Source organism: Nyctibius grandis, chromosome 6, assembly GCF_013368605.1.
Source record: "Nyctibius grandis isolate bNycGra1 chromosome 6, bNycGra1.pri, whole genome shotgun sequence".
Lineage (NCBI taxonomy): Eukaryota > Metazoa > Chordata > Aves > Nyctibiiformes > Nyctibiidae > Nyctibius > Nyctibius grandis.
In genome coordinates, this window is record NC_090663.1 from 20769651 (window position 1) to 20785970 (window position 16320).

Consider the following 16320-nt stretch of genomic DNA (forward strand, 5'->3'; position numbering starts at 1 on the left):
GCACTCAGAAAACTTAATCCAGTTCAACGTTTTCTAAAGACTCAACCTCCCTCATTCCTACTGAAAACTATTTCATAGGGCAGGAAAGTCCAGACCCACCCCACAGTGCCTGAAGTGAGGAGATCTCCCACTCCCTCACTTGCTTATCAAACTTGGGGCAGACTCACAAATCCCATTGTATATTATAAATTCACTCAAATTTTCATCTTCAGACATGTTTTCCTTCACAATACTGTTTTCATTGCTAACCAAAAAAAAAAAAAGAGTTGGCAAAACTTCTCTATTCCCTATCATATAAATGGCAGTTTAGAAAAAAAAAAGTTGGAATTTTAAGAGAATCCTCAAATTATTTGATTCTAAGTAATTCTGTAGCCAGCTGCTGTGATACCCCACACATCAGTGCTTAAGCTTAGTCTAACTGAGGTTAGTTGCCAGCTCTCCAAGCATAACCTTTTTTTTTTTGCCTCAGCCTTACAGCACAACAAATAACAAACAGCACAGTCTCCATTCTAGGGGAACCTGTTCCAGCAAGAGCTGCTCCAGCTTCTCTTTGTCAGAAGGACCAAATCTCAGCGTATTCCAGAGTGAGGAAAAATTGAAATCTGAACAAGTATGTGAAATCACAGAATTCCAGAATGGTTTGGGTTGGAAGGGAATTTAAACATCATCTAGTTCCAACCCCCCTGCCACAGGCAGGGACACCTTCCCACTAGACCAGGTTGCTCAAAGCCTCATCCAACCTGGCCTTGATCATTTCCAGGGAGGGGACATCCACAACTTCTCTGGGCAACCTGTGCCAGTGTCTCACCATCCTCACAGTCAAGAATTTCTTCCTAATATCTAATCTAAATCTACCCTCTTTCAGTTTAAAACCATTCCCCCTCGTCCTGTCACTACTTGCCCTTGTAAAAAGCCCCTGTCCCGCTTTCCTGTAGGCCCCCTTCAGGTACTGGAAGGCTGCTATGCAGTCTCCCCCGAGCCTTCTCTTCTCCAGGCTGAACAGCCTGTCTTCATAGGAGAGGTGTTCAGCATTCTGATTAAAACTTACTATAAATTCCACATGGGATTAGCTTTCCCAAATTTAAAATGCTGTCAAGTCGTATTTCACTAAAAATCACTACGAATCTACAACGGTCCAATGTCATCTGACCTACAGTGTCACTTATGGCATTATGTGTGTTGGTCTTAAACTGTATCTGAACATCGCCCAGCAGGGTCATCTCTAATTGGCCACGGACACTTCACTTTACAGGACGTTACTACTACAGTTCTGTTCAAGAAATATCTAGGAGTATGTTTGAAGTAAGCACCCTCCAAAAAACTCTGCATGCATTTCATTTTTAAAACAACTTCCTACATAATTCAAACAAGTTTGCAAGGTATCAACACTGTACGCATTATATTGATGCCATCGTAATTGTGCTGTTTAAGCATCCACACTTATAATTTTAAAATATTAAACTACTGCCATGTCAATAAACAGCAGTTTAACAGGAGACTAAACAGCTTCTCACGTTTTGATCAAAACAACAGAAATACTGACATACTGTGGCACAAAATTAGTATAAATAGACTTTATTGAAGTCAGTATCTTTGTACTGAAGCTGAAGATTGTGTCTACATAAGCACAAGTTGTAACATTTCACAACTTCTAAAAGGAATGTCAACAATTACAACGATCATGCATACCATGGTCGATAATCACATTTTTAGAAGCATTTTCAACCATTTCTAAAGAAATGCTTATAACATTGTTATATATAGAACTACTTTCAATAAACTGCAAAACATTGATCAGCTTTTCCAGTATGAGCTACAGTGTCAACACAAAAGGGAGGCATAAATGTTTAATTTATGAAATCAGAATGGAATATTTACTGTAAAGAAAAATTAAAAAGCTTTCAAATAAAGGCCATTATTGAACCAAAGTGAAGAGCACAACTTGAACTTTGCATCCTTTCATCTCTTAAAGCTGTCCTCTGAGTAACTTCAGTTCAAAGCATAAATTCAGTACTGTGAGTATTCCTTGGACTGAAGTTTGGCAATGATGCGATCCAACTGTCTCTTTGCTTCACACTGTGGAAAATTGCTCATGTCATAGTACTGAGGGGCAATTTTCACCAGCCTGTCAAAAAAGCAAAAGTTTGTTACTAATACTCAAACTTTAAGGTGCATCCTATAGAAATTCTACAGCTGAGGGAAACAAAGATTATCCGTTATTTTCAGCTCATCCTGCGATTCCAAGATCAATGACAGTTTACACACGCGCACACACATTTACATCTCGGTCCCATCCTGTGCGAGCGCCCAAGTCCAAAGCAAAAAGCACCCATTTGAGCCTAGCACGACGCTCCTGTTCAGCAGTATGTCCCTTACAGACCCACACTGCTGCCTCAGTACACGCCACAGTAGCCCATACCGTTAGCTGCTGCTCAATGTCAAAGTCCACAAGCAACAGATGTCCATCTAAATATCCGTTCATGTAAGAGGACAATTCAGCCTCAGCTGTTTTAAGCTTAAAAAAACAAAAAACGAAAAACAAAAACAAAAAACCCCCCCACCAAACCAACCAAACCAACCAAACCAACCAAACCAACCAAACCAACCAAACCAACCAAACCAACCAAACCAACCAAACCAACCAAACCAACCAAACCAACCAAACCAACCAAACCAACCAAACCAACCAAACCAACCAAACCAACCAAACCAACCAAACCAACCAAACCAACCAAACCAACCAAACCAACCAAACCAACCAAACCAACCAAACCAACCAAACCAACCAAACCAACCAAACCAGGCCACAGGATCCTGCTTTAGGCTATTTCTAAGGAAGGATTCAAACACGTATTTTCCATTAAAATATTACAGACAATACACATACGCCAGGTTTTCCGGCTTACAAATCTTTAAAGTCTTTCTGCACAACCGCACAATTTCAACAACTGAAGAGCCTCCTGTGTCTCCAAAGCTTACAACTTGGCAGTTTAAGTACAGCCTTAAAGACGTGCGAGACGATTCAGATATCTGCTTGTCTGCAGAGGATCAGGCCTCTCATTTCCTTGACACACAGACTAATCAATATTATGACGAGGCCAGCTGTAGCAGTATTACCACCTCTTTCCTTCATGTTTTAAGAAAGCTCTGAATCCTGTTCAGATCCTTCCGGAAAAATTACAGACACCAACTGCCCGGAGTGGTCCTACACCTTGAGGACAGAGGCACCCACCTGTACCTCTTAATGTAGGTACACGAGTGGGTGCTAGGACGTACCCACAAACCTAGCATCTCCAAGCAGCTCCTTCCCAACAGGCTTACTACAGTAACTGGTTTTAAGAGAAGCATCTCCCCGCACACTGCATACAGAGCCTGGGCATCCGAGCTTTACACACAGCTCCCACCAACAGAAACAACTATCCACAAAGAAAACCTTTAGCTGTGTACAAGATCTCAAGTCCGTGCCATTGCCATCCCCAAACCATTTTAATATCAGCTTCAGAAAAAGTGAAAGGAATTACCTCAATTTAAAAAAAGGGAAAAGAAAAACAAGAGCTTTACAGTAGGTTATGACTGTTGGAGGACTTTTGGCTTACCATTCTGGCTTGATGTCTGTACATGTCCGGATGTAATTCTTTGTTGTAAGGACAAACTCATTATAGAGCACCCATTCTGGTTTATGATCAAGAACAGTGGAAGGATGCAGCTGCACCACCTGGTTATCTTTTACTGTTAAGTAATGCCCTGTTCGTTCCAAATGTGCCACCTAAGGAAAAAGACATTCTTTCATTACCACAGGCAATTTTAAAATGAAATGATTTCAAGCTGACTGTTAAGTGTTCTATACAAAATATACTATCCCAACTTTCAAACCTCAGCTAAATTTGGCACATTACTTGACCACTTCAACTATTCAGGTTTTTTTATAGACACAATCAAGATGCCAGATGTTTTTGCTAACTGTCACGGTAAGTGTGTATTTTAATATACAATTCAAGCAACATATAAAAATAGTTATCGCCCAAAAGAGAAGAATCATTATTAGAACACCAGCAATGCAAACAGCAGTAATGGAAGGGAGTATCTATTGGACAGGTTTGTAACATCACACAAAGTCAACTGTGGTCTACTACAGACCCCTGCTTCAAGCACCTCACTGCAGCAGCCACTGTGGGACTGGTAACCTGCAATATTATCCTTTCAAGCTTTAATTAGTGGGGTGTTTCAGCAGTAATTTTACTGATGCGCATATTATTCTGCAAATCCTCTCACACAGTGGGCCTGAAAAAAAATATGTCAGGCCAGTAAGAATGGGAAGGTCAGTATGCCAGAAGTAAGAATAGTCTTATTTCAGCATGAGCTCCAGAGCTGGAAAATGTAGGTTCAGCAACACGCTCCTGCTGTGACCTTGGTAAAAAAAAAAAAAATCAATTAACCTCTCTCTGACCAAGCTTCTTGCTCTCTGAAAGGGAAGAATGCCTCCCTCGCCGAGATGCTCCGATACCTAGCTCATTACGCTTTGGTAAAGTGGACAGTTATCCTTAGAAGGACAGCCTCTGTAAGAACAGTTCATCTAACAGAACAGGTAACTAAAATTAACCTTTTGATACTGGTAATTCAAGATGACCTCAGTACTTACTTCATTACCTATATATACACACACACAAAAATACCGTAAAAAGATGAAGAAGGATGGACAATGGCTGAAAGATGTCCGAAAGACACATTTTTATCAGATCATCACTAGCTGCTTTCCTTTAATATAGACCACATACCTCCTTGTCTTCTTAATTCCTAGGTACATCTCACCTTTTTTTTTTTTGCCTAGTCAAAGGTAAATTCCATCTATTAGATTAAAACCCCAGGATTTCTAAAGCAATAGCTACCTCAAATCTAAAGTCAGAATATCTCCTTAGTAACAAATTACTTCGAGTGTGCTTCTCTTTTATATTTTATGACATGAATATCCAGAACATGTTTTAGGAGTGGAACAAAGTATTTCAATAGTCTGCAAATCTTTTTATGCAAGATTTTCGAGATTACACTGCTACTTTATTTCAAGTCTGCGGAGCCAACAGAGGCTCTTTTAAATGGAGATTAACAGTGCAGTCTGTAATGATTTAGGCTTAATTTCATCCAACTCAATCCAGCGTTTGCAAAATTAAATAGCAGTATAGCTGCAAACCAGACTGGACTAGAAACTCATCTGTCACAGACCTAGCACAATCATCGTACATATGCTGCTCTGGGATTATACCTTTTTTTTTTTTTTTTGAAAGGAAGTGGTTTTGTGTTTTGTTTTGTTTTTTTTTAATTAATTTAATTTTTCAGATCAGAAGTAAAGCATGCGTACAAAAAACATTGGGTGCTTTATCTGTTCCTGTTCTTCCTATAAAAGGACATAATTCATTTATTTAGGTTTCATTCTAGAACACAGCATGCTGTTGAATTTAAATCAATACAATTTACCTTTAGCACCTCAGTCTCACTCAGATGTATTAAAGTAGTAAAGGCTTATCATCTAGCTTTCCCAAATACACCATTTCCTTTTCCATGTCATTTATCATGATAGCAGAGTTGTATTTCTTGTTTACTTTGTATAATTCTAAGCTAGGTAAAAAGATTCCAAAATAAGTAATTAAGTATACTCAAAGAAAAAGAAATGCTACAGAAAAGTAGCTCTTAATTTCCAGGGAATAACCCCAATTAAGAAAAAAGTCTTTCCTTAGAACATGGATATCAAGGATAAGTCACCTTTAAGTGGTTAAATACTATTATGACTTATTTCAACCTTGAGCTAACATTGAGCTACAGTATTTATCCTATTTAGATGTTTCTATTAAGTATGCTGGTTAGCACACAGATTGGTAAAGAATTTCAGGTTCACTAACATCAACACTCTCTAACGAAACACGGCCAGTGAAGCTCTGGCTCCACAGCAAGCAATGATGATCTGTCAGCTTCGACATTCTCCTGCTCCCTCCTGGCCTAAGCTATTTCAGCACAGCTGACAGAGAGCCAATTCGGCTCTTGCTCTGAAGGTGTAAGTGGCTTGCCAGACCACTATGCTGAAAGAATCCAGAATGGGCTCAGGCAAGCACCAAGGCTGGCACAAGGGAGCAAACAAGGACACAGGGGAGGCAGCATATAGAATCACAGAATCGTCTTGGTTGGAAAGGACCTTTAGGATCACCAAGTCTGCCCGTTAACCTAGCACTGCCAAGTCCACCACTAAACCATGTCCCTAAGCACCACATCTATACCTCTTTTAAATACCTCCAGGGATGGGGACTCCACCACTTCCCTGGGCAGCATGTTCCAATGCTTGGTAACCCTTTCAGTGAAGAAATTTTTCATGATACCCAATCTAAACCTGCCCTGGCACAACTTGAGGCCGTTTCCTCTTGTCCTGTCATTTTTACTTGGGAGAAGAGACCAACACCTGCCACTGCAAGGCAATATACAAGTGTACATATACACTTATGCTCCTTTGAACCCCTGGCATGCAATCAATTCCAGTGCCTGCAAAATACAGCGCAGTGGTGGCTGGGCCAGATGTCCTCCAGAGGCGCTTTCCACCCTCAGCCATCCTGTGATGTTTTTCACAGTATAAAAAGCAGGAGCTTCCACAGAATCATACAAAGCATATCTATGAAATGGGTTCATTTTTCAATGAGTAATGATACTAAGCAAGGTACTAGGGAACACATTTGAACCCTGAGATAATCAAGGAATCTGTCATGTATTAGTATAAGACATTTGTGAATGAGGCTACCTGAACAAAGAATGGGGCCATAAATGGAGGGAAAAGCTATTAACGCTGTTGCCTACACAACATAAGGAGCTACACAAGCACGACTAAAAGGATCACCAAGAGCCAAGCCAGCCCACGCATCTCTGCAACAGGTTACTCTGCACCCCGAGACAGCCCACCTGCTGATGATTTAGAGACAAGTATAATGCTTTTATCAACATGACAAATGCACATGGAAACAGTGGCCACCACAGCACATGCCACCATAGGAAAAGATTTTAGTTTGACTTCTCATAACAGGTTTCAAAGATATCACAGTTTTATTAAGAATGACACACCCTCCTCTAAAATTTTATGTACGCTTGTGCTTATTTATTATCTATCATGTCATTGAACCTAGAGGGCCCAACCAGGGGTCTTTAGTCAAACACTGTAAATCCAAATGCACTTAAAAGGGCAAAATCAGGAATAGTATCACAAGATCCAACCTTTTTTACATTTAAGGCTACAAATTTTGGCAGGCTAGTCTTGACAGACAGTTTAGAGAAATGATTGTTTCTTGTCTGTGTTTCTGAAAAAAAATGCTAGCATGCACTGAAGGAGCAATGCCAGTTGCTTGGATTTCTGCAATTTCTGCTGGCAGAGCATGCAACAGTGTTTCTGAAGCTATTAAGAAGTTTTAAACTTTCTTCTGCATTCTTAAAGAGCAAAATGAATAGCACGCACTGGTGACCACCTTCGTGTCACAGCTTTATTTTATTACCATTATATTATTGTAGGAGCCCAATTATGTAAAGACTTCAAAATATACACAATTCTATACACAAAATAGCACCAAAGACTGAGTAGCAGCAAGAATGAGATTTTAATTAGTAGTCCCATCATCTGACATCTAACTTCCTGTATCGCAGAGGTCATTTAATTTCATTCTCTGGAGTGATCCTGATACATCCTGTGTTTGACTAAGCCACGTCTTCTAAAAAAGGTTCCAAGCTTGATTTGAAGACACCACAGGACAGTGGTGGCTCTACCACATACTATAGTACCTTGTTCCACCTTTAAATTCTAACCTAAATTTTCAACTATCAATTCCTGTTCTGCCTTCACTACTGGATTGGAAATACAATGATAACAACCTAAGTTCTTTAAGACAACTGGTAATATCAATCACAAAAAAAAAAAAATCACTGAAGAAAATGACACATCTTTAAGATACTTTGGCATTTGCTTGCCTTGTCCAATTCAATTTTAAGTTTCCTTAGCTTACTTCCCATCGTATAATTACTTTTTGCTTAGTCTTTATCACACAGTTATTTCAGCTATGTATCTATTAACACTTTAAAAATGCTAAGCTTAGTTTTCCTACTTCTCTTGAGTAAACAATAATCCATACCTAGTTCTTGAGTTCTGTTGCCAAATTACAATTGTGTTAAAGTTGTACAATTTTCCAGTTCCTCTCCCTTCGTAAGACAGGATACGTCTAGCACTAACGTACTGAGAAAGCAGTATTTCTCTGATGTATTTTATTTTCAATGAGTAGTTTCTTAAGTCATTTTGCAAGCATCACACTTGTTCTATTTTATATACACTTTGCATATTCTGATGTGTGATACAGAAATAGTGACTGAAAGAAGCCAACAGAAGTTTTCCATTGTAAGAACTAGAAGAAACTGGGGACATAGCACAAAAATTTTGTAAGACAGTTAAATTCTTCTCAATATCTATCCTCCCCGAAGATTTCCTACACGCAGAACTGTTGGCAATTTTAAACTATTTCACTATTCCCTTTGCTTGTCTACAACAGATTTACTGGAATTCAAGTTTTTATTTAAATATGAAGGGGAAAAAGATGATACATCACCAGCAGAAATTCCACATTTACCCATCACTGACCCGCAACTGAAGGTAGACAAATTTGCAGCACTTAGTACTAATTATTTCAATAGTTAATACAGGCCTGCACCTGTCTCACACCGATCACAGGCCTTGAGCAGCATAGAAATTTCTCCAGTAAAATTTTATGATTGTTTTTAGAACCCGAGGTAACTACCAAAGTAGAAAACAATGCAGTCAATGAGAATTAATATCAGCACAATGGCTGCTACTGTTTTTTCCACTTCACACGGCATTTTTAAACTTGAAGAGTTTGAATAATCAACTTCTGCCATGTGCTGCCCATAGACCTTAGTACTTTACATGCAGAGACTATCTACTATCTACTGTATGTGCACACACTCTGCAAGTGCTCACGCTTGGAATTCCACATATGTTCTGTACTAAGAGGACAAAGACTGACATATGCATTTCATTACTCAGGTTGCCTGAACAAGAGCCCCCAAATGCCAGAGCCTGAGTATGTGCTTAGAGAGGATACAATGTGCATACAGACTACATTTTTATGTACTTCAGCTGCTGGTAAATATCTCCCTTGAGTATTTATATTTATAAGCTTTTATAAGTTTTCTACTGAAGGTTACTCAAGCCACATGGAATTCATGAGAGAAGGTTCAGAGTCAAGGTCAAACAGGTATCCCACTATCATGGAGGTTAAAGGGTGAAAAATTCAAAATAAAATGGACTTCAACACATCAAAGGAGAAGAGAAGCTGTTGAAATGGCTTCAACTCCAAATGCCTTCAACAGGTCTGCCGTAGCTATCTCTGTATTAAGCCCAAAAATTCAATTAGGCATTTAGGGTGAGGGGGGTGGTAAACAACCTATTGACCATGGAAGCCTGAGGAGACTCCTGGAAAGGCTTTCATTTTCATCTGTGTGAGCCTCCTACTCTACTCACAGCAAAAATATAAAGTCAGGTCTTTTAACTCCTGTGCAGTAGAGACCAAAAAGCTACCTACGCCAACAGTGCAGTTCGACATCCACGGCAGGAAAACACCTATTAGAGGAAGAGTTTCACTCTGAGTAACATAAAACAAACTGACAGAGCGCAAACTTCCAAGGGCATGACCTCCTACAGGCCCAAGCAAATGCAGGAAGTCATGGCGTACTGTGCCAAACAAAAGTGCAACTGTGGCGATCAGACTGGCCTCAACCAGCTGGGGCCCAACAAGGGCTGTTGGGCAGAACTGTCCTGCAAAAGATTTACAGAATTGCAGGTGTAGGTGGGCATGTGTACTGAAGCGTCCCCCAAGAAAGATGAAGAAAGCAAGTCCCAGAAGCAAGGACTGAACACAGTGACTAGCCTGCTTGTCTGAAGGGTTACAGCAAGTCAGTCTTTAGAACCATTTTAATATTTAAAAACAGCCAACAGCCTTAATCTTCCATTTGCATTACAGTGAAATGCAGCTGCTGACATTGACATTCTTGTATTCTGAAAACCCAGAAACATGTTTCTGCTACAGACTGCCTGGATGGCTTAGCCCTGGGGAAGGCACTGTTTCCTTGGCGGGGTGGGGGTGTGTGTGTTAAACATACACGGTACTCAAGCCTGCACCCCACTCAGGATGTGGGAAGTGCGCGCCTGTCAAGCTGCTTGCCTTTCATGGGCAATGGTCAGCCTCTTAAGGGTAAACAAGGTGGTGTTCTCTGGAATTGAGATATTATGCTCTAGCAGAGACCTTGATGAGATGCATGAGAGCACATGTTTGCTGGGAAAAACATCATCCTCATTGACTCTGGACTGTTGTGATAAAGACTCACTTCCATTAAAGGTTCTGTACCCCTGGGTCTCCAAGAGCCAGCAAAGGGACTCTTCTAGCCCCAGGGATAAATGCTGAAGGGGAAAAAAAAAAAAACACAGCACAAGGGACTATGCAAAAACAAAAACAAAAAAAAACAAAACCAACCACAAAAACAAAAGCGCATCCTGCATTCTAGCTTGGAGGCATGCTTAACATGAAATGCAAAGCATCCAGGAGGCAACAGTGGAGACTGGCTTCCATACCATCCTGGTTCAAGAGGCAAATGAGTTACAAACAGCAGACATCTTGAGGTTATAGACCTGCTCCAGTATTCCAGTGCTTGCGACTCATGTAATTTAAAAGTGAAATATAAATATGGATAAGTATGCAAAAGAACACACTCTCTTCCTCTATAAGGATTACATAAAATTAATATTTATATACAACTATACTTCCCCTGTTTGTATCAGATTACAAATAATTTAAAAACTACATATTCTGCAGTTACTTTGAAATGTTTTACAGTTACTTCCTCAGCTATTCAGAAGTTAGTGATCAATTCCTGACTGGTCACACCAGGAACAGTATTGTGATACTAGTAAGATTGCCTATGACTTCTCTTCCAAATAAGATTTGACTAAAGCATGTACTACTTGAGGAATAACCAAGGAACCTGACAAAGACTCAGTGGTACTACAGTTAGCCATATATAATCTAAGTAACATTCATAAAGTTTTGATAAATTATAATAACCATACTAACATTAAAAGCCACGTCACACTGAACTATGTTCCCTACAAGAATGCACACATTACCTGCATGAAATACCCAGTAACTAATGCCTTTCTTATGTTGATGTAATAGTCTCGGCTGGTAAAGTCTGTGCTTCTACGAGGCAAATTAAATCTATCCATGATTCGTGACAGCTGTTGGCGTACATTGTCTGCAGACATCAGGGACCTGTAGTTAATGAAGTTGTCATAACACCACTGAACCGACTCATGATCTGCAACATTAAAAAACATGAATCAAAAGTGAGTATTTCATCCAATTAGAACAAGTAAATAAAACAGCAACTAACTGATTGATCAGTCAGATGAACCAGAAAAAATAGCCACAAACTTTCATAAATGACAACAGCTCTTGGTTTATTCAGTTGATTTCTTGCATTAGATAAGTTGCCTAAATTGTTTTCTATTCAGGAAGCATGTGGTCAGGACAAAAGAAAATTAGCTTTTTCCCCCTCACCAACATAATATATACACAGTCACTGATGTTTTGCTGAAATACCACACCAATAAATTTCACACATTTCAAAACTCACACCTTGCAACTAGAAACATCATCTTCCAAACATGCAGTGTAAAACAGAACTGAACGTAAGGAACACTGCACAATCTTTAACTGTAGTGTGCAGTGAACACACAGAAGATTGTACATAATTATACTGTATTTGAGAACCCAAACCCTCCTTAAATTAAGCATTCAAGTAACAGTTCAGAGCTATACAAATAGACAAATCTAATACTAAGTGTGATGCACCTCACAGCAGTTGAAGTACATGTAGGTGACTGGTAAAATACAGTCTCGGTAAGAGCACTTGGTACTCTTAAGTCACTGCTTCTACTGCTGACAGCTCCAGTATGAAATCTGTTAAGGCAGCAAGCCTAAGCTGTTCTTGGCAGGATAAAAACCTGCATGTTTAACAGCAAGAAACCCAGTTCTCCCTACCAATTCTGTCACTTCTCAAGGGATTCTCTTCTAATCTTTGTCAGTTTAATAATCCAACAAAACCGGCCTTAACAAAATTTAAAAGTATCTCTTCTACAGAGAGACTATTCTTAATTTGCACTGAAAAGGAGGAAGGTTACATAATTTGAGGAACATTTAAAGTAGTTTCTGCACTTTATCTTACAGAATATATTTAAAATGGAGTATGAATGCTGAAGCTCTTGTACACTATACAGCAGAACCATAACTGAAGTACCATATTACTTTCTGTGCCATTTGAACTGTTAATTTTAGATGACCCAGAACTGTTTTAGATTGTTCTAGATACACGCACTAGCAGCATTTTGTCTTCTGATCCTCAGTCCCACAAATCCTACTCAATTTCACAGTGAGACTGAACAAAAGATTATTCCCCAAATAATTCCATCCCTCAGGAACCTGAGCACAAAAGCAGTGGCTTCCAGAAACACACACAACATGTCTGCAAGACATACTAGATCCTGTTAACTGAAAAGCTAATAGCAAAAACAAGCAACAGATGTTTCCAATTCACAGGTGTTTAGTAGAATTTTCTCAGCTATTGTTTTAAGCAGTTTTGGATACTTTTGTTTGGACTTTTACTCTGAAGATACCCTTATTTCAGATTGCCACACAATGATACTATGTTAGAATGTTTCAATGTAAAATTTCTAGATCAGTGCCCCTTTCTGTTGCAGCTTTGAGTTGTTGTTTTTTTGTTTTGTTTTGTTTTGTTTTTTTTTTTCTTTTACTCAGGGTAAAAGACTGTTGCTTTTTTGTTTGCTTACAGGGAAGTGCAACTGGAGCATCTAATTTAACCTGGTTGGGAGTTAAGAGTAATCTTTTTACTAACCAGCAGGACAAGTCACTGTTAAAAGGGTGTGTCACTTATACAGTCATTTTTCAGAACTCCCTAGCTTCACCTGTTCATTCCCATCTTTTTCAAGCTGCTAAAATATACTTCAGATATGCTGAGGAGGACCATGCACTTTCCCCGAAATCCACACACAGAAATAAGGTAAATGAACTAAATTTATAATATGTCTCTAAGTTACTTCTAGTTGATGCATCATCCCTTTGCCTCTCAATCCATCCCAAGGCCTTACTACAGAATTCCTAACTACATGAAAAAGTTAGGATTAAAAAGGTTTTGGTTCTAGGAACGTATCCTTCTCAGAGTATCTTCTGCACTGCTATCCCTGAAAAATTACGCAATTATGCAGAATTTTTTATAATTAATAGCAGATAACAAACCTGCAATATTTCTTAATTATAGGAACACTTCCTTCCTTCTGTCCAAGGTTACTCAGCATTGATTTAGAAGCCTGGCTTGTCTCCATACTCATCAGTTTATTACACAATCTCTTGGCTAGTTTTTTGGTTTTGTTTCCCCCCGCAAAGGGAAGCAGCACTTAAATAGCTCTTTTAAATAGGGGGACGGGGGGGGCGGGGATTTAAGATTACAATAGAACGGCTCAAAAAACAATCCCAAGCCTTTCGACTGTCCTTGGAACCCAGGAACAAAAGCTGGCAGCACAACGCATTACAAATAATTTTGCTAAAACAGCTGCACACTTACTTTGTTTGAAAGCATGGTAGACATTCAGCAACGTCAAATGATCTCCATCTATGTGGGCAAACCTCATCTTGGCTTCATCTGCTGCTTTCTTTGCTTCCGTGGGGCGAACAAAACACTGTGGGACTAAACAAGGTTGGTATGGGCCCAACACAAACGCCCATATCGATGAGTCACGCATTCACAGATAGAGGAACAAGGCCTAGCTAGGTCAGTTCACAGAGCATAGGGCAGGGCAGGATGGCCTCCAACTGCATCTTGGACTGTTTACTACCTTGATTTGGTACATCAACACCTAACCACATCTGTAAGACAAGAGGGTTGCAAAGCTACAGAGTACCTGATTATTTTAATAGAACTATATGTAGGCATCAAAATCTCTAGTCTGAAGGCCATCAAGATTGCCTACATATACTGGAAGGCTAAACAGATCTTAGTTCAAGACCCAGTGCTGATAGCTCTACCAGGAGCTAGTACCCCATGTAACAAACACTTCAATTGCATATTTGCTTTCGCAAAAAGCCGTTATGGACAGAGTGAAGAAGGTAGTTCTGAAACTGTACTGCACTAGCACAGTCTAAACATGAATTTTATCACAAGTCTGCTGCCAGACAGAACACACTAGTAAAGTCAAGTCCTCTTCCCCAGATGGTATTGTTATCAGCACTGGTGTACAGAAACAGGTGAATGAAGGTACTAATAAGTCTAAAGGTTGTGATGGTAGCGGTAGTGGTGGAAGGTTAAACCGTCCTATGGCACTACTTGAAATAAATCGCAATGTGATGAGCTTTCTCTAACAGTCTCTCACATAAATCTGACTCAGTCTGACTTCAATCCAAAAATCATGTTTTAACATTCCCTTCCCAAACCCAGATTACCAAAGACCACAAATAGTATTGCAACCAACTTAATTCATGGTCTGTCAACATTCTTATAAGTTTGTAATATCAATACTAATTCACAAGATGTTGAAAGCAGTTATAGAAGTCATCACTTTATAGGATCTACAGCAGAAAAAAATAATTTTCGTTTTAATTAGATGTAATTTTTAATGCTAAGTAAGATGCTACAAATCCTTTCTCTTTTTCCAGCTGCTTGGACTATATTTGCCTTCTCATAACTGAAGCCCACAAATCTCATTAGAACACCTCTTTGCATCTCATCTGTCCCCAACAGATGAGGGCATTTCTGTGGGGTGTTATGTGGTTTTACTTTATTTTAATTCTTCAATTCCCATAAAAGCCCCAAACACCACATTTCAAAAATATGTCGAGTTGAATACTGGATGAAACGTCAGAAAAAAAATACATACTGTAACAGTGAATTCACATGGTAACAGATCAGAAAGACCAATGCATTAAAGAAAATGGAAAAGCAGGTGCAAAATAAACACCCTGTATTTTGGGTCCTTCATTTAAACACAGATATAATATAAAGTAGATTTTAATTTCAAACTCAGACTAATAAGAGCAAATTCCAAATTATTTTGTCACTGTTTTCGATACATAACACCTTCTACCCCACAGCAAGACACCACAGCTCTTATACAATGAAGTACAATAATTTAATCTGTTCCTTTATTCAATGCTATTCTCTGCTCTTCTCTGGTATCTAGTTTTCCTTTCAGTCCAAACTATTAATACATGGATTGCTATCCAGCGCCTGACAATCTTTACGTGGACTTAAGGCACCGTAACATACAGTCATGCTGCTGGTTTAAAAAAGTGTTTACTTTGGGAAATAGTCCTCACAAATACGAGGACTATTTTTTTTTTTTTAAGAGCAAAATTTTAGTTACTACCTATATATTAACCAGCTTCAATCCAGGTTTTTTCTTTTTTTAAAAAAAAAACCCTTATTTATCATGACATTAATTGTGCCTTAAAACAAAAAAGGATCATGGCCTGGGAAAAGGTAAATAGAAAAAGGAATAACACAAATCGGTTGAAGACTACAGACAAAAATACTAGACTTACTGTTTTGTAGCAGAGACTGGGGGTAAAGGGGGGAAGGGAAGAGAAAGACAGGCACCAACCTACCACCACCTCCGCAATTAAGCCTACCATTTAATTAAAAAAAAATATTACAATTCTGCCCTGCCCATCTGCTCTGAGTCTGAACAATCATAACTCTGCAAACATTTTAGCTTGTTCTTAAAAACTTTCATATAAATATATCATAAGACTAAACTGAAGCAACAGATTTTACACTTAGCCAAAATTTTTCCTCTCTTTTCAACCCAGTTAAGCATGTAACCAGTACACCTGCACCGTGAAGAGCCGAGTCAAATAGCACACCCAAAAGACCAAAGAGTAGTTATGAGTAAGAACACCCCCATTTTCATAATAGATTAAATCTTGCTGCTTGTCCTATGACAACTAACTACAAGACGAAGTCAGTTCCACATTACTAGGAAATTAAATACAAGGCTTGCTCGGTAACACTTCTCTTATCAAGCTCTCTCGACAAGCAGCTCCGCTCTGACGCAGTGCTATTCACATAATGCAGCAAAGTACAGCTGTGCACACAAATTAATTCTTATAAATATACATCCTCCCCTGAAGTTTCTTTCTACTCTTTAAGAGTAATGACCATTCTTCAGCT

The 16320-nt window shown here is 39.1% G+C and overlaps 1 protein-coding gene across 1 annotated transcript in view; it reads right to left on the minus strand.

Moving 5' to 3' along the window:
- Nucleotides 1-1559: 1559 nt before the first annotated feature.
- The window catches only part of DHX15 (DEAH-box helicase 15), a 51878-nt gene continuing 37117 nt past the window's right edge, over nt 1560-16320 (minus strand). Inside the window, exons 11-14 of the mRNA XM_068404346.1 lie at nt 13720-13842; nt 11207-11397; nt 3597-3766; nt 1560-2125 (exon numbers count right to left, since the gene is read on the minus strand). Coding sequence (XP_068260447.1) covers nt 2008-2125; nt 3597-3766; nt 11207-11397; nt 13720-13842 — 602 coding nt within the window. The 3' untranslated portion in view covers nt 1560-2007. The remainder of the gene's footprint in view (nt 2126-3596; nt 3767-11206; nt 11398-13719; nt 13843-16320) is intronic.